The sequence below is a fragment of the Hyperolius riggenbachi genome, chromosome 12, assembly GCF_040937935.1.
Source record: "Hyperolius riggenbachi isolate aHypRig1 chromosome 12, aHypRig1.pri, whole genome shotgun sequence".
NCBI classification, from domain to species: domain Eukaryota; kingdom Metazoa; phylum Chordata; class Amphibia; order Anura; family Hyperoliidae; genus Hyperolius; species Hyperolius riggenbachi.
Window position 1 is genome coordinate 203,449,317 of NC_090657.1, and position 20,902 is coordinate 203,470,218.

A 20,902-nucleotide genomic window follows, 5' to 3' on the forward strand; every position below is an offset into this window, starting at 1 on the left:
TTTCTACTACCTACTGTAAGCGACAGCAACATAGGAGAAAAGTAATTTGCAGCTCATTTTACTCTGGAAAAACGCACTTCTTGTTTATGTTTGCACATATTTTTAATTTTTTTCGCCATAGTGCCCCTTTAAGCTAGGAACTTAGGAGAGATCTCAATTCAGAGTCCCTGACAGACAGAAATAAAAGCTCTCCTGCCTCCACCACTGACATGCCAGCTCCTGCTGTTTGCAGTGTATTTACATCTGGGGGTCAGTGACTTGCAGCCTAGGTGGCCGCAATGACTGAAAACAATCACCCCAGAGAGCTACTGCTGCAAAACTGAAGGAAACAGGATACACTAAAAAGTTTCCCACCGCCGCACATTCATCATAATATTTACTAGCAGAGTGTCACTTCCTCTTACACTGTGACTGGCTGCATAGCTGTCCATGCCAACACCATGACAAAGCCAACTGCAGTCACAGAGGCTGAAATTCTTAGGCAAGCATTTATCAGTGTAAGGGCTATACACTGTAGGTACACTTTAAGGTAGAATTAAAGTCTTAATATCAAACTGATCGGCTAGTTTGATTAGGCAGTAACATTTTATTCACAAGTTCTAAAGCACAAAACGTATTGATTGAACTTCATTAAATTCTTTGAAGCATTAAAGTATCGCTGAATTGAGAGGGCTATGGAGGCTGCCATATTTCCTGTTCAACAAGGCTGATTGGCTGGTGTCCTGCTGATCATCTGCCTCTAATGCTGGGGATACACAGTACGTTTCTGTACCGTGTATCGACCAGCTGATCGGGCCAGCTGATAATATTCAGCTGGCCCGATCATGCCGCTCGACCCCCGCCAGCTCGATCCCCGCCGGCGGACATTGGCAGGGAATCGAGCGCTGATAAGGAAGCGCCAGGGGGGACGATCGGCAATCGATCCACGCGGACGAGCGGGGATGCGCCGGCATCGAGCCACTGTCTCAATCCGGCGCATAAAACGTGCCGTGTATGCCCGGCATAAGACCTTTAGCCATAGACCCTGAACAAGCATCCAGATGTTTCTGATGTGTATGGCCAGAAACCCACTAGGAACGATTTTCTGAGTGCTTTGCAATGTGAAAACTCTTGCTAATGTAATGCTATGGGTGTGATCCCACTTGAGTGATGTGATTTTATACAAATCCCCCATAGCATTGCATTAGCAAGAACTTTTTCAAATCACCAGCGATTAGAAAGGGCTTCTAGTGTGTTTCTGGCCTGACTGGGTTAGCAACATGTTTGTCACAGATGTGCGACGCTACAGACAGCCAGAAAGATCAGGACTGCCAGGCAACTGGTAATGCTTGTGGCTGGATGGTGTAATGGTTAAGGGCTCTGCCTCTGATATGGGAGACCAGGGTTCGACTCTCGGCTCTGCCTGTTCAGTAAGCCAGCACCTATTCAGTAAGTAGACCTTGAGCAAGACTCCCTAACACTGCTACTGCCTATAGATCGCCCCTAATGGCTGCAGCTCTGGCGCTTTGAGTCCACCAGGAGAAAAGCGCGATATAAATGTTATTTGTCTTTGTCTCATCTTAATAGGAAATAAATATGGCAGCCTCCAAATCCCTCAGTTAAAGTACCCCTGAAGTGTGAGGGATACGGAGGCTGCCATATTTCCTTTTAAACAATACCAGTTACCTGGCAGCCCTGCTGGTCTATTTCTCTGCAGTAGTATCTGAATAACACCAGAAACAAGCATGCAGCTAGTCTTGTCAGATCTGACAGTAATGTCAGAAACACCTGATCTGCTGCATGCTTGTCCAGGGGCTATGGCTAATAGTATTAGAGGCAGAGGATCAGCAGGGTTGCCAGGCAACTGGCATTGTTTAAAAGGAAATAAATATGGCAGCCTCCATATCCCTCTCACTTCAGTTGTCCTTTCAGTCAGAGCACCTGATCTGCATGAATGTTCAGGGCTCGTTTCCACTGTTGCGACGCGATTTTGCCGGCATTCCGACGCTTGTAAAAACGCATGCGGATGCGTTTCCGCATGCGTTTTTACCCGCGATTTCGCATGGCAGGGTGCCATGCGAAATTAACCATGACACTGCCAGGGCAAAATAACATTGAAAAAGGTGCGAAATCGCACGCGAAATCGCGGGTAAAACCGCATGTAACAAACGCATGCGTTTTTACTATTAAATACATTAGCGGCGATTCGCACGGATTCCCGATGCAGGCGAATTCTGTGGGTCCCGTCGTGCAGATTTGGCCCGACGCCAAATCGCTCCCGCACGCCGCACATGTGGAAACAGCCCCGGCCACTTCAGTGTAACAAGCGAATCCGCATCTCGTCGCCGCATGCGGATTCGCTATGGTGGAAACGAGCCCTCAGGGTTTGTGGCTGAAAGTATTATGCATGATACACACCATGCAATTTCCAGCCGAATCAATTTCAGACAGGTCTGATCATGTTTCCGATCAATTTTTCGATCACTTCTGTGGAAAATCAATCGGAAGCCTGATTGGACCTGTCAGAAATTATCGATTCAACCCGTCGATCTGATGGGAAACTGCATGGTATGTACCAGGCATAAAAGGCAGAGGATAACCAGGGCTGCCAGACAAACTGAATTGTTTAACAGGAAATAAATATGGCAGCCTCCACTTCTGGAGTGCTTTAAAGAAAACCTGTAACAAAAAAAAAAAGTCCCCTGGGGGGTACTCACCTCGGTAGGGGAAAGCCTCAGGGTCCCAATAAGGCTTCCCCCTCCGCTGTAGCTGCAGGCAATCCAGCGCTGTTTCCCCCGAATTGTCCCGCAATCCAGGGCTCGACAAGCGTTGATATATTTACCTTTCCTGGCTCCACCGGGGGCGCTGTTGCAGCTCTCCGCATGGAGATAGGCAAAAATAACCGTTCTCTGTCGGGTCCGCTCTACTACGCAGGCACAGGAGACTTGCGCCTGCGCAGTAGAGCGGCCCGACACTGATTGGCCATTTCCGCCTCTCCGAGAGAAGAGACGATACTGCACTGGAGCCGGGGAGGTAAATATTTACATCCCTGCCGTTCCAGGCGGATTTGTGCCGCCGTGGGACACAAGAGGACGGGGAGAGCCTCAATAGGATCCGGAGGCTTCCCCCACCCGAGGTGAGTACCCCCCAGGAGAACTTTTTCTCATTACAGGTTTTCTTTAAAAAAAAAAAAATTATACTGGAACAGATGTAGACTATTGTACACACAGTAGAACAATGTCAAATTAAAAATGTTTAGCCTAAAGGATATTCTAAATGTATTTTCAATTCAAGGATTGACTTGTGGAAAATCTGACCAATGTGGCACACACGTTCAATTTTTCCCCAATTATAAATTATTAAAATTGCTAAATTGCTTAAGTCTTAAAAGTGGACCTGAACTCTTGCAAGGAAAAACAGAGAAATGCACCCTGTATGTATCTAAAGGTGCGTACACACATCAGATAAAAGTCTTTGGAAAATGAAAGATCACAGACCAATTTTACCCCCTTTCATGTAGTATGAGAGCCATACTCTACACAGTGTATTATATGGAGCTGAACTCCCCATCAGACAGAAATCTTTGCAAGATGCTGTACACATGCAACAGATCAGTATCTGCAAAAGATCAATCCCTGCAAAAGATCCATTCCTGCAAAATGCATTCATAGTCTATGACATCTGCAGATCCCATACACACCTTGTTTAATGGACATTCATCTGCAGATCAGACAATTATCCTCCGATCTGAAGATCCAAACTGGTGGATCTGATCTACAGATAATTGTCCGTTAAACAAGGTGTGTATGAGATCTGCAGATATCATAGACTATGAATGCAGTTTGCAGGAACGGATCTTTTGCAGGAACTGATCTTTTGCAGATACTGATCTGTTGCATGTGTGCAGCATCTGTGTGTGCAGCATCTTGCAAAGATTTTATCTGAAGAGGAGTTCAGCTCCATAGAATAGACTGTGTAGAGTATGGCTCTCATACTACATGGAAGGGGGTAAAATTGGTCTGTGATCTTTCATTTTCCAAAGACTTATCTGACGTGTGTACCCACCTTAAGGAGTTTAGCCTAATTCCCCCTAATTTGTATCTAATCATTAGTTGTAATTTGATCTCTCCCATGTCACCTGACTGTCACGGCAGATAAGCCAATTTTAAAGCACAGGATGTTAATGTCTGCTTCCACGAAATTCAGATTTATTGTAGGATTTGTAACAAAATGTTTTTCTTTAAAGGTTATTATGCTGTTGCTTATCTTTTAGAGCAGAGAGAAAGTTCAGAGATCAGGTTCACTTTAAATCAAGAATTTGACAATCTGCCCTACACCGTTCTATTTTCATAAAGATTGATCAGAAAAATCCAAAAACCCCTGACCAACTTTTAGCGGGAAAATAAACACTTTTAATTCTTCTGTACAAACAATTGTTTTTAGCGGACTGCCGTAAACTCCAATCATTTTATTGTATCGTGTATGGCCACCTTACTGTGTGTACAAGCATCCCTGGTCTTTGCCTGCAGCCTGTTTTAGGCACTGGCTATGCTGGAATTATTCAGCAGGTTGCTACTAGTTTACCACGCAGCAGCTTGCAGCGGGAAGCCTCCTGCTTTTCCTCCTCCATAGGACAATAAGGGAGACTATTCCAGATCACAGGCATTGCTAATCTGTATGAGTTTTCAAGATGACTATACACTATGCAACCTCATCCAATCTCTTTACTTCCAGGTAGCGCGACAACTGATCTAAACACTTTGTTCAAAGTACGCTCTGTCAGTAGGCTCTAAGCGTGTAGTATGGCCAACTTAAGGGGCCCATACACCTAACGATTTTCCTGCCGATATACGGCCGATTCGATCACAGTGATAGAATCGGCTGTGAAATCGCAGCGCACACCGCTGACAGAACGATCGATTTCTGTCTGAAATGGATCGTTCCCGTCGATCCGTCCGTGCGGAAGATTTTTCTCGATTGCCGGCGGGTCGGGAGTGCGTCGATGGCGGCGTTCGAATGCCCGACGCAATACAGCGGGTATACATTACCCGTTCCGGCCGGCGCAAGTCCCCTGGTCTCTGCTGTCTTCTCCGCTCTGGTCTCCGGCATGCTTCACTTCTTCCTGCCTGACAGGAAGTTTAAAAACAGTAGAGGGCGCTCTACTGTTTAAACTTCCTGCCGGGCAGGAAGAAGTGAAGCATGCCAGAGAATGGACCAGACCAGAGCGGAGAAGAAGACAGCAGAGACCTGAGGAGTCACGCCGGCGGAGCAGGTAATGTATGCGGGGGCCCGACGGCAGCACCACCACCATAGATTGTGAACGGTTTCAGGCTGAAATCGGTTCACAATCTGTTTGCAGTAAGGCAGCCATACGATCCCTCTCTGATCAGATTCGATCAGAGAGGGATCTATCTGTTGGTCAAATCTGATGGCAAATCGACCACTGTATGGCCACCATTAGAGTGTCACTGGACTGGTTATCCCATAAGAGGACCATTTACAACTAACTGTAAAAGCTAGAAGCTGAAAAAAAATCTTATTTTCTTCCACCATTTTCACACACAGTAAGTGCCCCTTCAGTAACTCTTCGCTCAATTCCCATTGTAAATACACAGCTGCAGTTCCCAAAGTACTGCAGTCATAAAAGAACCAGCACATACAATTCTAAACACATTCTAGACATATTTGGTGCCAGTGCAGTGATTTTATTTGGGCAGCATGGTGACAAAGTAGTTAATGCTCTTGCATTGCAGCGCTGGGTCCCCAGTTCAAATCCCAACCAGGACATCTGCAAGGAGTTTGTATGTTCTCCCCTTGTCTGCGTGGATTTCCTCGGTACACTCCGATTTCCTACCACACCCCAAAAACCATACAGAGAAGTTCATTAGCTTCCTCTAAAACAAAAAAAAATGGCCCTAGACTATGAAGGATATATAATTATAGTATTAGATTGCGAGTTCCTCTGACAGTTAGTGGCAAGACTATATGCTCTGCAAAGCGATGCGGAAGATGTTGGCGCTATATAAATAATCAAAACAAGACACAGAACATTTATATTGCGCTTTTCTCCTGGTGGACTCAAAGCGCAAGAGCTGCAGCCACAAGGGTGCGCTCAGTAGGCAGTACCAGTGTTAGGGAGTCTTGCCCAAGGTCTCCTACTGAATAGGTGCAGGCTTAGTGAACAGAAAGAGCAGAGATTCAAACCCAGGTCTCCTGTGTCAGAGGCAGAGCCCTTAACCAGAACACTGTTCAGCCAATAATAATACAGTTTATTTCCTTTTAACTAATGCACATTGTCTGGAATAATTTTAGCCAGAGACCCTGAACAAGCAAGCAGATCAGGTGCTCTGACTCAAGTCTGACTAGAAGTGTCACATGCTTGTTTCTGGTGTAATTCACTTTCTATTGCAGATCAGGACTGCCAGGCAACTGGTATTGTATAAAAATGGGCCTGTGCCAATGAAATGTTGACAAACACTAGTGTGGATAATTGATACTTTTTTAACTTGAAACAGGCAATACAATCTGACCATCTCCTAAACAAAAAGGTATTTTTACTGCAAGATGAACCACTGTAAATTCAATGAAATTGGTATTTTTCAGCTCAGAATTATGGAGCATCATGTTGCCATGGCAACCTGCAAGGGATAACTAGAGAAATTATATTGATTCCTGCATCAGGAAATTCCAACTTTCCCTTTTCTGTGCACAGTGCTGATATCACCAGCAGTAGCAGCTTTGGGGCCTTGCAGAAAAGCAATTGATCGAAAGCCGGGTGAGCCCATGTAAACAGACCCATAAAGCTGCCTTACAGCAGTCATCCATTTGAATTTTTAACTCCCTTTCAATAAACCTGGTATTTTACTTTAGGTAGTACAGATCTTTTTAACTCTTGCTGAAAGTGACTTTCCCAAGTAGTGGGATGGCCTCCAGATGCTCCAGAAGCCTCCCAGAGCCTCCTAGAGGCACAAGACAATGGCTAAGGGCTCTTTCACATTAGGGCAGATTTTGTGCGTTAACGCAAATGGCTAACGTTTGAGTTAACCAAGGTAAAAATGGAAGTCCATAGACTTTCATTTTACCTTTCACACCCGACGCTGCGTTTCGATGCGTTGCGGTTCCGACGCACCCGGGCGCAGTTTTTCGTCCAACGCACTCGCGAGCCGGAGTTTTCCGTTGGGTTTAATTACCAGTTACCGCCGCTGATTGCGTCGCACCGCAGATACCCGACGACACGTCGCAGCAGGGCTGTGGAGTCGGAGTCGGAGTCGTGGAGTCGGAGTCGTGGAGTCGGGCAATTTTGGGTGCCTGGAGTCGGAGTCGGAGTCGGGGAAAAATGCACCGACTCCGACTCCTAATGAATTTGTAACTGTAATTAAAATAGAAAATATGATAAAATGTTTTATTTCTCAGATAAAAGTCATTAAAAATAATGTATATATACAGTATATATACAGTAATAGCTGTGCTTAGTCTACAAAAATGAAATAAACCAATCAAAATTAGTTACTTGTGCTGCTTCAATAAAGCAGTCCCCGTATTTTTAAAGTCAGATATACATATCTGATTGTGACTGTATATATGATGTGTACACAGGAATCTCTTATATATAATAAATAACATCTATGCTGTAAGAATAAAGCCTGATGTGTAGCTGTGTCACTAATAGAGATGGTCAACGAGATGGAAATAATTCTGCATTGATGCTGATTTATGCAAATGTATGCACTCCCTTTGCTGATGAAATCAAATAATTCGATATGTTATTAAAATTTGGTTTGGTGACTACAAATTAAAGGGAAACTGAGACGGATGAAAAGTAAAGTTTTATACATACCTGGGGCTTCCTCCAGCCCCCATTCAGGCTAATCAGTCCCTCACTGTCTTCCACCACCCGGATCTTCTGCTATGAGTCCTGGTAATTCAGCCAGTCAGCGCTGTCCGGCCGCATGCCGCTCCCACAGCCAGGAACATTCTGTACCTGCGCAATAGTGCTGCACAGGTGTAGTATGCTCCTGGCGGCGGAGTGTGTGCATGCGCACTACGCCTCACTGGCTCAAGTACCTGGACTCATAGCAGAAGATCCAGGTGGTGGAGGAGGACAACGAGGGACTGATTATCCTGAAGGCGGCTGGAGGAAGCCCCAGGTATGTATAAAACTTTAATTTCATCTGTCTCAGGTTTACTTTGTTACACAGTAGTACTATACTCTACATATGCACTCCCCACAGAGCTGCAGGGAATCCACTGAGAATGCTGTGCACATTGAACACAGAGGTGTTGTCTGTTTACAATCTCCTCATTCCCCTGCAGAGTACCTGCACATCATTCTTACATGTACCCACACTTACATTGCCTAGGACCTGATGGATGTTCTTTGTTCCGGTTTGTACCTTTTACAAGTACTCTTACCAAGGACTAGTTTTAGTCTAAAGGGAATAAATATAGTAGTCTACATATCCTTCTCACTTCAGTTGTCTTGTAAAATTCCTAAGCGTTGGCAGTTAAGAGACGAATTTCATGTTACATACTTTTAATCAACAAAATTGTAATATGCAAATTAGAGGAGTCGGAGTCGTGGAGTCGGAGTCGGTGGAATCCTAAACTGAGGAGTCGGAGTCGGAGTCGGTGGATTTTTGGACCGACTCCACAGCCCTGCGTCGCAGGCAGACAACGCGTGCAGGAGTACGGCTCCTGCACGCGTTGTCTGATGTGAAAGTGCCCTAAGATCATGTGGGTGCACAACGAGATCATGGAATCCACTCAATCAATACAAAAGTCTGCAGTCCAAGAAGACCAATGTAATTTAATTCAAAAGAGTGATAACACAGCTAGCTTCTATTTCAGGAAATGGAGAACCCCCTGATGAAGGCAATGTAAACAAAACAATGAACTAGCAATGTAAACAAACCAGTAAATCTTGTCTGTCTATATTGCCTTGAGAAAGGAGTCCTCTATGTCCAAAAAGAGTATCTGGGGAGGGGTAGTTGCAAATATATGGGGGTATACACAGACCTTCTCAACGGTTACAATGGGATAGATACATAGAGAGATAGATAGGAGGCTACACAAACCTCCCTGTCATGTTTCCACCGTGCCTTTTCCAGCTATATTTGGGTACAATGTGGAGAAGTGAACAGATTGGGGTGCAGTGAAAAGCAGTAGATTACAATGGGATATATAGGAGGTACAATGGAGAGTATATAGAGAAATATATGATTTGTGTGGGACCAGGGCTGTGGAGTCGGTACAAAAATCATCTGACAACTCAGTTTTGAAACCACCAACTTCAACCCCAGATACCCAAAATTACTCCAGCTCCACAGCACTGAGCGGGACCAAGACCACCTCCACGTTTCCACTGTGCCTTGAACCACTTGTACTGGGTGCAGGATATATATAAGTTAAAGGTATTGTGGTACAATAGGGAGGAGTGGATATATTGAGGTACAGTAGTAAGGGGTCGAGGGACAAGGGGGAATATAGGACATACAGTGGTGTATATAGAGTGCAATATATGGCATATGCATGGGGGGGAGACACTCCTCTGCATGTTTCCACAGCACAATCTCCAACTTGTACTGAGTGATAGGTGGGCTTATATTTGAACGAGGTAAGGGTATTGTGGTACAGCAGGGATATATTGGGGGACAATAGTGAGAAGTAGATATATTGGGGCACAGCAGGGATATATTGAGGTTCAATAGTGAGCAGTGGATATATTTGGGTACAGTGGGAAGGCATAAAGGTACAATGGTGTATATAGGTGGAACAGGGGTGCACAAAGAGACATATATTGCATATTACTAGTATGTGGCAACAGGGGGACACAGACGACCTCGGCACATTTCCACAATGCCTTCCCCGCTCGTACTGGGTGAGGAGAGGATATATTGGGGTACAATAGTGAAGAGAGGATATAGTGAGGTACAGTAGTGGATATACTGGGGTACAATAGTGTGGAAAGGATATATTGGGGTACAGCAGTGGATATATTGGGATACTGTAGTGATATACTGGGTTACAATAGTGAGGAGAGGATATAGTGAGGTACAGCAGTGGATATATTGGGGTACAACAGTGTGGAAAGGATATTGGGGTACAATAGTGAGGAGAGGCTATATTGGGGTACAGCAGTGGATATATTGGGGTACAATAGTGAGGAGAGGCTATATTGGGGTACAGCAGTGGATATATTGGGGTACAATACTGAGGGGAGGCTATATTGGGGTACAGCAGTGGATATATTGGGGTACAATAGTGAGGAGAGGCTATATTGGGGTACAGTGGGCAGGTGTGGAGGTACCATGGTGCATACAGGTGGTACAGAGATGCATAGAGACACATGCATTGCATATTGCTGCTATGTGGCATCAGGGGGCACAGACCTCCTCGGCATGTTTCCGCAGCGCCTTCTCCCGCTCGTACTGGGTGATGAGCTGCTCGTTGTCCTCCCGCAGCAGCTCCAGCTCCACCTCCTGCTCGTGCTTCTCGGTGAAGGCGGAGTCCAGGCTCTCCAGCACGGCCACCACCAGCGGCATCAGCTCCTTCACCACGTCCTCATCATACCGGCCGATTAGCCGCTCCATCTCCCGGTAGATGGAGGCCGCCAGGGCCGACACCCGCTCCGACATGGAGGCCCCCGGCTCATCCTGGTACACCAGTCCCCCGTCCTCCAGCTCCATCACCCCGACCGGACCGGACCGCCACCGCCCGTGACGTCACCGCCGCCCGCAGAGAGAATGCACGCCCCCTGACCGGCGCACTCCGCCCCGCTGCGCCGGCTCCCACCCTACTGTACTCAGGACCGCCCGGTCAGCAACAGAATCCCGCCCTACTGTATCTCACCCCGCCCACTTGGCGTCCTGACTCCACCTGCCCTGAGATAGGATCTCCGCCTTACCACGCCCACTGAGCGAGAAGACTACGCCTACCTCTAAACATCTACGAGTATACCCGCCCACTCCCCGATAACTCCGCCCCCCGTGTGCTCTGAGGGTCCTTGCTCTCCTAGGTCTCCAGTGTCAGGAACAGTCCCGCCCACCTGTGCATTTCCCCACTCTCTCCCTTCTCTAGAGAAAGCTCCATCCCTCCATTCTACAAGCTCTGTCTTCTCTACTTCCTCCAGCACTCAACTTTATACCCTACTCCATCTCCCCACCTTCATCAAGAGAGATCCACCTCCATCCTCCCCTCTCTCCTCCTCCATATGCCATACACCCTCCCCTATACCTTCCTCTATCACAGAGATCCCCCCATCTAATGCCCCTTGTTACCACCCTCTCCTTATGCCATACACCCTCCCAATCCCTTCCTCATGACATGAGAGATCCTCCCCTCTGCTCCCTCTCTCCTCCTCCATATGCCATGCACCCTCCCCTATCCTTTCCTCTTCCACAGAGATCCACCTCCATCATACCATCTGATCTCCCTTGTTCCCTCCCTCTCCTTATTTAATAGTATTGAATCAAAACCAAACCCCCCCCCCCCCCCCCTTCCTCAAGAGAGACCCACCTCCATCCTCCCATCTGATCTCCTTTTCTCTCTCCCTTTCCTCCTTCTTCCTCCCCTATCCTTTCCTCTTCCACAGAGATCCACCTCCATCCTCCCATCTCCTCTGTTCCCTCCCCTAGACCAGGGGTAGGGAACCTTGGCTCTCCAGCTGTGATAAAACTACAATCTCCGAGCATGCATTTGCCTTTATCAATCATGAGTGTGGCTGTCAGACTCCTGCAATGCATTGTGGGACTTGTAGTTCCTTAACAGCTGGAAAGCCAAAGTTCCCTACCCCTGCCCTAGACCTTCTTATGGGATACTTCATTCACTAACCCTTCCTCTTCCTTCATCTCCTCCTCAAAGAATGTTCATTCCCCCATGCCCACCTCTTCAAGATCTCCTCCTTTTTCCAGGGTCATCCAACACCTTTATTCCCTCCTATCTTCCCACTTCAAGAGATAACCCCCCCCCCCTTCCCTTTCCTGCCCCTTCCAGAGTGATATCCTCCTTCTTCAGGGTCCTCTCCTCCTCTTGTCCCTCCTTGCCTTCTTTCACCTCCCTCTCTTCTAGGGATATTCCCTCCTCTTTCAAAGAACCCCATCCTGTCTTCCCACCCCTCTAGCCTGTAATGCCACCTCTTCAAGGGGTAGCTCCTCCTCTCTCCTCCACCCTCATCCCCCTTCTCTCTCTCTTTTCCACATAATAATGCATATCTCTACTGACCATCCCTCTTCCTACAAGAGCCTGTGGAGGACATTTTTCCTCTTGCTGGTCCTTCCCATCTCCTCCTCTGTGGGCGGAGCTGTCTACACAGGTGCCCTCCTCCCAACATGCTGGGAGAAAAACATCACATGATGTGTCAGTGGTAAATATTCCGCACTGGATTGCAGACATACTCCACATTCTTCTGCTGGATTCAGTGAAGCAATCTGTCAGTGAACAAGGCTAAAGACATCAAAGCAGACCTGTCTAGTTTTTTAATCCGATAAGAAACACCCCCACTACCAACAACAACAACAGCAGCAGCACACACATACACTTAAAAAAAATCATATACTGTATTGGAAACCTTTGGTAAATTCTATTTTTGCTGATGTCTTGCTATTATATATTAGCTTTACTTTCTTTTGTGCAAAACAGAAATTTGCCTCCTTAAAACAGGTTCTACTGTAGGTTCAAAGAATACCAAATGAACGCTAGCTTAGCCCATTTTCACCAGTAAACACCACAGTAAACTTACAGTAAACTGAAATCCCAGGGTGCTCTGACAATAAACTGACATGCCAGGGGGCTCTGACAATAAACTGACATCCCAGGGTGCTCTGACTGTAAACTGACATCCCAGGGTGCTCTGACAATAAACTGACACCCAGGGTGCTCTGACAATAAACTGACATCCCAGGGTGCTCTGACAATAAACTGACACCCAGGGTGCTCTGACAATAAACTGCCATCCCAGGGTAATCTGACAATAAACTGACATCCCAGGGTGCTCTGACAATAAACTGACACCCAGGGTGCTCTGACAATAAACTGACATCCCAGGGTGCTCTGACAATAAACTGACACCCAGGGTGCTCTGACAATAAACTGCCATCCCAGGGTAATCTGACAATAAACTGACATCCCAGGGGGGTGCTCTGACAATAAACTGACATCCCTGGGTGCTCTATCAATAAAATGACATCCCAGGGTGCTCTGACAATAAACTGACATCCCAGGGCGCTCTGACAATAAACTGACACCCAGGGTGCTCTGACAATAAACTGCCATCCCAGGGTAATCTGACAATAAACTGACATCCCAGGGTGCTCTGACAATAAAACTGACATCCCATGGTGCTCTGACAATAAACGGACATCCCAGGGTGCTCTGACAATAAAACTGACATCCCAGGGTGCTCTGACAATAAACTGACATCCCAGGGTGCTCTGACAATAAACTGACATCCCAGGGGGGTGCTCTGGCAGTAAACGGACACCCCAGGGGGGTGCTCTGGCAGTAAACTGACACTCCAAGGTGCTCTGACAATAAACTGACATCCCAGGGTGCTCTGACAATAAACTGACATCCCAGGGTGCTTTGTCAGAAAACTGACATCCCAGGGTGCTCTGACAATAAACTGACATCCTGGGAAGATCTGACAATAAACTGACATCCCAAGATGCTCTGACAATAAGCTGACATCCCAGGGTGCTTTGACAATAAACTGATATCCCAGGGTGCACTGACAATAAACTGACATCCCAAGATGCTCTGACAATAAGCTGACATCCCAGGGTGCTCTGACAGTAAACTGACATCCCAGGGTGCTTTGACAATAAACTGACATCCCAGGGGGCTGTAGCAATAAACTGACATCCCAGGGTGCTCTAACAATAAACTGACTTCCCAGGGTGCTCTGGCAGTAAACTGACATCCCAGGGGGGTGCTCTGGCAGTAAACTGACACTACAAGGTGCTCTGACAATAAACTGACATCCTACGGTACTTTGGCAGCAAACTGACATCCCAGGGTGCTCTGACAATAAACTGACATCTCAGGGTGCTCTGACAATAAACTAACATCCCAGGGTGCTTTGGCAGCAAACTCACATGCCAGGGTGTCCAGAAAGTAAACTGACATCCCAGGCAGGGTGCTCTGAAAGTTAACTGACATCCTGGGGTGATCTGAAAGTTAACTGACATCCCAGGGTGATCTGGAAGAATACTGACACCAAGGGTGCTGGGATAAAGCCGGGAGTTTATTTGAATAGGCTGTAATTTAATCAGCTTGTAGGACATGTACCCTATCCCCTGCTACACCAATGAAGTAGCCAGGTGACTTATTACTGCAGGGATCCCCTGCTCTGACAGGTATAATCAAGCAGATCAGCATACCTTGTACTTCTCAATGCAAAAACTTGTAAAGAAAAACAAAATATATGCATTTTACACAAGAATAAAGCAACAAGATGCGTGTGTACAAGAACTGCGGCTATACAGTCCCGGCCAAAAGTTTTGAGCCTGTCAAAAATATTAATTTTCACAAAGTTTGCTACTAAACTGCTTTTAGATCTTTGTTTCAGTTGTTTATGTGGTGTACTGAAATATAATTATAAGCTCTTCATACGTTTCAAAGGCTTTTATTGACAATTACATGAGATTTATGCAAAGAGTCAGTATTTGCAGTGTTGGCCCTTCTTTAACAAGACCTCTGCAATTTGACTGGGCATGCTCTCAATCAACTTCTGGGCCAAATCCTGACTGATGGCAACCCATTCTTTCATAATCACTTCTTTGAGTTTCTCAGGATTAGTTGTTTTTTGTTTGTCCACCCCCGTCTTGAGGAATGACCATAAGTTCTCAATGGGATTAAAGGGATACTGTAGGGGGGGTCGGGGGAAAATGAGTTGAACTTATCCAGGGCTTCTAATGGCCCCCCGCAGACATCCTGTGCCCGCGTAGCCACTCACCGATGCTCCGGCCCCGCCTCCGGTTCACTTCTGGAATTTCAGACTTTAACTATTTCACATTCCTGGACGTGAAACTCACGTCCAGGAAGCCATGTGCGCTCCTGCGCGTCCACGCGGCCGATCGCGCGCGTGCACGCGCGCTCCCGGCCGGCGGTTTGTTAGCCAGTGAATCAGTGAATCGGGCAACGGTGCCCGATCACTGATTCCTCTCCCCCGCAGAAAAAGCGACAGCTTCTCTCGGAAGCTACGCTTTTTCTGCTTCCTATGTCGCTCTAAGCGTACGTGGTACGCTTAGAGTGACGTCACTGTAAACAACTCATGGCTGCCATCTTGTGGCCAAAAAGTAAACTACATCTAAATGAAAAATAAAAATAAAAATACACATATATTTACAAAAAAAATACAATTTCAATCCCACCCTCCCAAAAATACCCACATAAAATGTTTAATTAAAAAAAAAAAAAAACATTACAATTAAAAAAAAAAAAAAAACACAAATATTTACCTAAGGGTCTAAACTTTTTAAATATCTATGTAAAGATGAAATATTTCTTTTTTTTTTTTATTATAAGCTTGTAAATAGTGATGAATGCAAAACGGAAAAAATGCACTTTTATTTCCAAATAAAATATTGTCGCCATACATTGTGATAGGGACATAATTTAAATGGTGTAATAAACGGGACAAATGGGCATATACAATACGTGGGTTTTAATTATGGAGGCATGTATTATTTTAAAACTATAATTGCCGAAAAGTGAGAAATAATGATTTGTTTCCGTTTTCTTCTTATTCTTCCTTTTAAAATGCATTTACAGTAAAGTGGCTCTTAGTAAAATGTACCCCCCAAAGAAAGCCTAATTGGTGGCGGAAAAAACAAGATATAGATCAGTTCATTGTGATAAGTAGTAATAAAGTTATAGGCTAATGAATGGGAGGTGAACATTGTTCGGATGCATGAAGCGAAAAACGACTGAATGCGAACTGGTTAAAGTCTGAAAACCACTGCGCCTGCGCAGCTGCCTCCTCGCTCCCGCTGATGTCACCAGGAGTGTATTGCACAAGCCCAGTATGGTCTGTGTCTGCGCAGTACACTCCTGGTGACATCAGCGGGAGTGAGGACACGGAAATGCAGGCGCAGTGGTTTTCTGACTTTAAAGTCAGAAATTCCAGAAGTGAACCGGAGGCGGGGCCGGAGCATCGGTGAGTGGCTGCGCGGGCACAGGATGTCTGTGAGGGGCCATTAGAAGCCCCAGGTAACTTCAACTAATTTTCCCCCGACCCCCTACAGTATCCCTTTAAGTTCTGGGGAGTTTCCAGGCCATGGACCCAAAATTTCAACATTTTGGTCCCCAAGCCACTTAGTTATCACTTTTGCCTTATGACACGGTGCTCCATTGTGCTAGAAAATGCATTGTTCTTCACCAATTTTTTGTTGGATTGTTGGAAGAAGTTGCTGTTGGAGGGTGTTTTGGTACCATTCTTTATTCATGGCTGTTTTTTGGCAAAATTGTGAGTGAGGCCACTCCCTTGGATAAGAAGCAACCCCACACATGAATGGTCTCAGGATGCTTTACTGTTGGCATGACACAGGACTGATGGTAGTTGTCACAGGAGCCCTAGTGGCTGACCGCACTTAGCCTTCTAAACGGTGCCAGCGCACAGATCGTGCGAACTCTGGTCGCAGTCAATGCGCAGGAACCGTTAAGAATTAGCCGCAGACAACTCAGAAGGGAGCCTGTGAGACACGGGTAATTACAACGTCACCTACTGGTTCAGAGTAAACTGCCACCACCGCGGTTACCATGGGACCGTGGAGCCCACTAACTGACTGACTAGTCCTGCGAATAAAACAGTTAAACACACGGTATTCTGTCTAGCCAACAACAAACAAACAGTAGCGTATCTTCAGAGACCCGGGATCAGTTCTGTGTGTGTGCTGATAAGCAGGGTAGCGGACAGTGAATGACTTGGAGAAAGTCGTTTATTCACGCAATATAAATAATTAATATATACAGACAATTATTAAAATCACAATTATTAAGACAGTAATAGCCAGTATAAAAAATAAAAGAAGGGAGAAAAATACTTAGTTCCTGGAAAGATGTCCTTTTTGTGGGAAAACAGAGTTCTGGGTTTCAATTTGAGTTCAGAGTTCAGACCAGGTGGATGCCAGCATATCCTCAAGCTGGCATCTGATGAGTTCAAGATGTTTCAGTGTGGAGGACCCTGAGTTTGGGTCCTCTGCCATTCTTATGCCCCTGCTTCAGTAGGAGGGAGTGAGGGCGGGGAGCCATACACCCCCTTAGAAGATGAGATGAGCCCTCCCCTTGTCCTGGGGGCTAGAAATCATATCTACCCATATATGGGCTCTATCTCACAGAACCGTACAGGTCAGGGCAGATTTATTAACATTTTCAGGTCTGTCTCGATTTACCCAGCGCCCTGATACCAGACATGAGGGGTGGGACCCCTGTGGTATCATCAGGCACTTTCAAACTGCCTAACTGGCAGTCCTTACCTCAGAATGTTCTGAAACTTCCTCAGAACCAGCACCGGGGCTCATGCTACCCTTCCCCCACGTTTGGCGAAGCTGCCATCTCAGGAACCCCAGAAATATGACAGATCTGGGAAGTTATGGATTATGCTATGAGACTCAGGTTTATTCAGGATGTGTTCTAGCTGCTAACAGCTGACTTCCCCTTTGATCTTTACCAGTGAGCAAGGTGTCAAGACCTCCCGGAGATTTGCAGCCTGCCTGGCTGCACCTAGGCATCCTGATCACCCCTTGGTTAATTAACATCTACATGAGATCAGCTAGGTGTCACCTTATACCTGATGGATGGGCCATCCGCACAGCTTGAAGCCAGGGACTCTCTGGGCCCAGGCTCATTAGCATATCAAAAGAGCCATCCAGCCTTTAGGATGGTGCTCTCTCTGCTAAGAAAAGGACTTCAGCTCCCCCTACACACTCAACCCAGATTGTATCGATTTGAAGCGCAATCGATGCAGGGAATCGAGTGCGATCGCTTTTTCTTCACGGGCGGTTACAGGACGCGCCTGCGGCCCCGCAACCGTCCGTGACAGTAGTGCTCACCTTTTCTTCTCCTGACCAGTCTTTTTTCAGATGCCCCAAACAATCGGAAAGGGGAATCATCAGAGAATATGACTTTGCCCCAGTCCTCAGCAGTCCATTCACCATACTTTCTGCAGAAGATCAATCTATCCCTGATGTTTTTTGGGGGAAGTAAGTGGCTTCTTTGCTGCCCTTCTTGACACCAGGCCATCTTCCAAAAGTCTTCGCCTCACTGTGTGTGCAGATGCGCTCACACCTGCCTGCTGCCATTCCTGAGCAACCTCTGCACTGGTTGCACTCCGATCCCGCAGCTGAAACCTCTTTAGGAGACAATCCTGGTGCTTGCTGGACTTTCTTGGACGCCCTGAAGTTTTCTTAAAGAGGAACTCCAGTGAAAATAATGTAATAAAAAAAAGTGCTTCATTTTTACAATAATTATGTATAAATGATTTAGTCAGTGTTTGCCCATTGTAAAATCTTTTAAATCCCTGACTTACATTCTGACATTTATTACATGGTGGCATTTTTACTGTTGGCAGGGGATGTAGCTGCTGCCTCCTTTTTTGTCAGTTGGAAACAGCTGTAAACAGCTATTTCCCACAACGCAGCAAGGTTCACAGACAGGAAACTGCCAAGAGAACGTACTCAGAATTTCTTTGTGGGAGGGGTTACTTGTGGGAGGGGTTTCACCACAATATCAGCCATACAGCTTCCCCTGATGGTCTGTTTGTGAAATTTCTCATGTAAAAGGGGGTATCAGCTAGTGATTGGGATAAAGTTCAATTCTTGGTCGGAGTTTCTCTTTAACAAGAATTGAACCTCTTTCCTTTTTTGATGATCCTATAAATTGTTGATTTAGGTGCAATCTTAGTAGCCACAATATCCTTGCCTGTGAAACCATCTTTATGCAACGCAATGATGGCTGCATGCGTTTATTTGCTGGTAACCATGGTTAACAATGGAAGATCAATGATTTCAAGCATCACCCTCCTTTTAACATGTCAAGTCTGCCATTCTAACCCAATCAGCCTGACAATGATCTCCAGCCTTGTACTCGTCAACATTCCCACCTGAGTTAACAAGACGATTACTGAAATGATCTCAGCAGGTCCTTTAATGACAGCAATGAAATGCAGTGGAAATGTTTTTTTGGGGGGATTCAGTTAATTTTCATGGCAAAGAAGGACTATTCAATTTATCTGAACACTCTTCATAACATTCCGGAGTATATGCAAATTGCTATTATAAAAACTTAAGCACCAACTTTTCTAATTTCCAATATTTTTCAAAACTTTTGACCAGGACTGTAGATGGGGAGATGTATCCTAATCCCAACATAACTGTGTGGCCTTAGTACAAAATTACTAGAGCAGTTTCAGTGGCCTCCCCTGCTGCTGGCCTTTGCTTATTGACCTTTGGGTCATAGACTCCACCACCTCCTGTCCCAGACCTCCCTGCAGAGCAGGCACAATAGCCTCACAGTGCATGGAACACACATGCATGGACTGGGTCTTTGAGTATGTGGTTAGGGGTTTGCACGGTGCTGCCAAAGGGCAAAGTCATATGTGAAGAAGATGCTAAGGCACAATCACTCAATTAAAGGCCGCTTTCACAGAATCAGCAGTACAAGGCAAAGGAGCAAGGAAAGGTCAGATTGCAGGCAAGTGTGCATTTTCTAGTATAAGCATTACTCTCCTTGTAGAAAATCAATGTACAAACTTTGGACAAAGTACATAACTCTTGTGAAGTGATTATAAACAGCATTATTCCTGTTTTTAACATAAATATTTGCAATGTCTGTGTTGCTAACAAAAGATCATCTTGGTATTTAGATGTGTTCATTTGATTTACTTTCATGCGCAGTAAGCAGAGGATGGCGCAGAGGGAGCGATCGGGCCAGAGGGGTGCGGAGGAAGACCCAGGAATGTATGATTTTTTTCCCCCTATTCAGCTTAGGCAGAGGCGCCTGGTCTACCAGGCCGATCCAGGCGGTCTCCTGGAGCACTGTGCGCTGGAAGGGGGGCGTGGCCCCCCTCCCTCCCCGCCAGATGGTGTGACCCCAGGTAGTGAACTGGCTTGCATTCTGGCTGCATCGTATTAGACGACGCACCAGTTCACTGGCCGCAGCCCGCAAGCTCACCTCTGCAGCCTGAGGAATCTGTGGGTTCCGGCAGGAGGAGCAGGGCTATGGGAAATCGGCGTCCAAAGCCCTGCCCCGGAGACTATTTGTGTCTCCAGTGCAGGGCTTCAGGCGCCATTTTCCCATAGCCCTGCTTTGCCTGTCAGAGCGGGTGTTTTGCAGCCAAAATTGCTGAACAAAGGTCATCGGGGGAGCTGCGCACCGGAGGGAGGCCGGGGGAGGAGTCTTCTGCAGGTGAGTACATTTTTTTCCTTATGGGTGCAGGCAGGTACCAGGGCTATTAGAGAGAACTAATGGGAAGGGGGGGAGGGGAGAGGAGCCCTGCCTATGTGTATTTTCTGGTGAAAAGCTGCCCACATTACGTAATTTCTGGTGAAACGCTGCCACATTTAGGTGTATTTTCTGGTGAAACTTCGCTGCAATAAGTGGGGCCACAGGTTTTCTTGCTTGAAGTGACAAAATGGCTAGAGGCACCCCTGACCTCAGGTAAACTTGTAAGCTGTTAAAATCTGACATAACCGACAAGTTTTGGACTAGTCCATCTTCTCATGGAGGATTCCCAGGGTTTTTAATTTCCTGAACGGCATTCGCTCAGGCTGACAAAACAGTGTGCAAGTGAGTAGGGAGGCTGGCAGGTCTCTTTCTGTTTCATCAGTTAAACTGCCATTCAGGAAATGCTTTTCAGGAAAAAAAAAAAAAACACTGAGAATCACTCATGAGGAGATTCTGCCAGATTTTAACTGCTTATTTTTTTCAC

At 46.2% G+C, this 20,902-nt stretch overlaps 1 protein-coding gene and 1 long non-coding RNA gene across 7 annotated transcripts in view; one reads left to right on the forward strand and one right to left on the reverse strand.

Moving 5' to 3' along the window:
* SPAG9 (sperm associated antigen 9) overlaps nt 1-10,744 on the reverse strand; it is a 171,581-nt gene extending 160,837 nt beyond the window's left edge. For all 4 annotated transcript variants that reach the window (XM_068262636.1, XM_068262633.1, XM_068262634.1 and 1 more), the window contains exon 1: nt 10,368-10,744. In XM_068262636.1, coding sequence (XP_068118737.1) covers nt 10,368-10,664 — 297 coding nt within the window. In that variant the 5' untranslated portion in view covers nt 10,665-10,744. The remainder of the gene's footprint in view (nt 1-10,367) is intronic.
* Nucleotides 1-20,902, forward strand: part of LOC137541367 (uncharacterized) — an 84,322-nt gene that overhangs the window by 39,997 nt on the left and 23,423 nt on the right. The window contains exon 3 of one of the 3 annotated variants that reach the window (XR_011025135.1): nt 18,046-18,465. The exons of the other annotated variants lie outside the window; for them this stretch is intronic. This is a non-coding gene — a long non-coding RNA (uncharacterized lncRNA). Of the gene's footprint in view, nt 1-18,045; nt 18,466-20,902 lie in introns of those variants that run through there. 3 annotated transcript variants of the gene reach the window in all.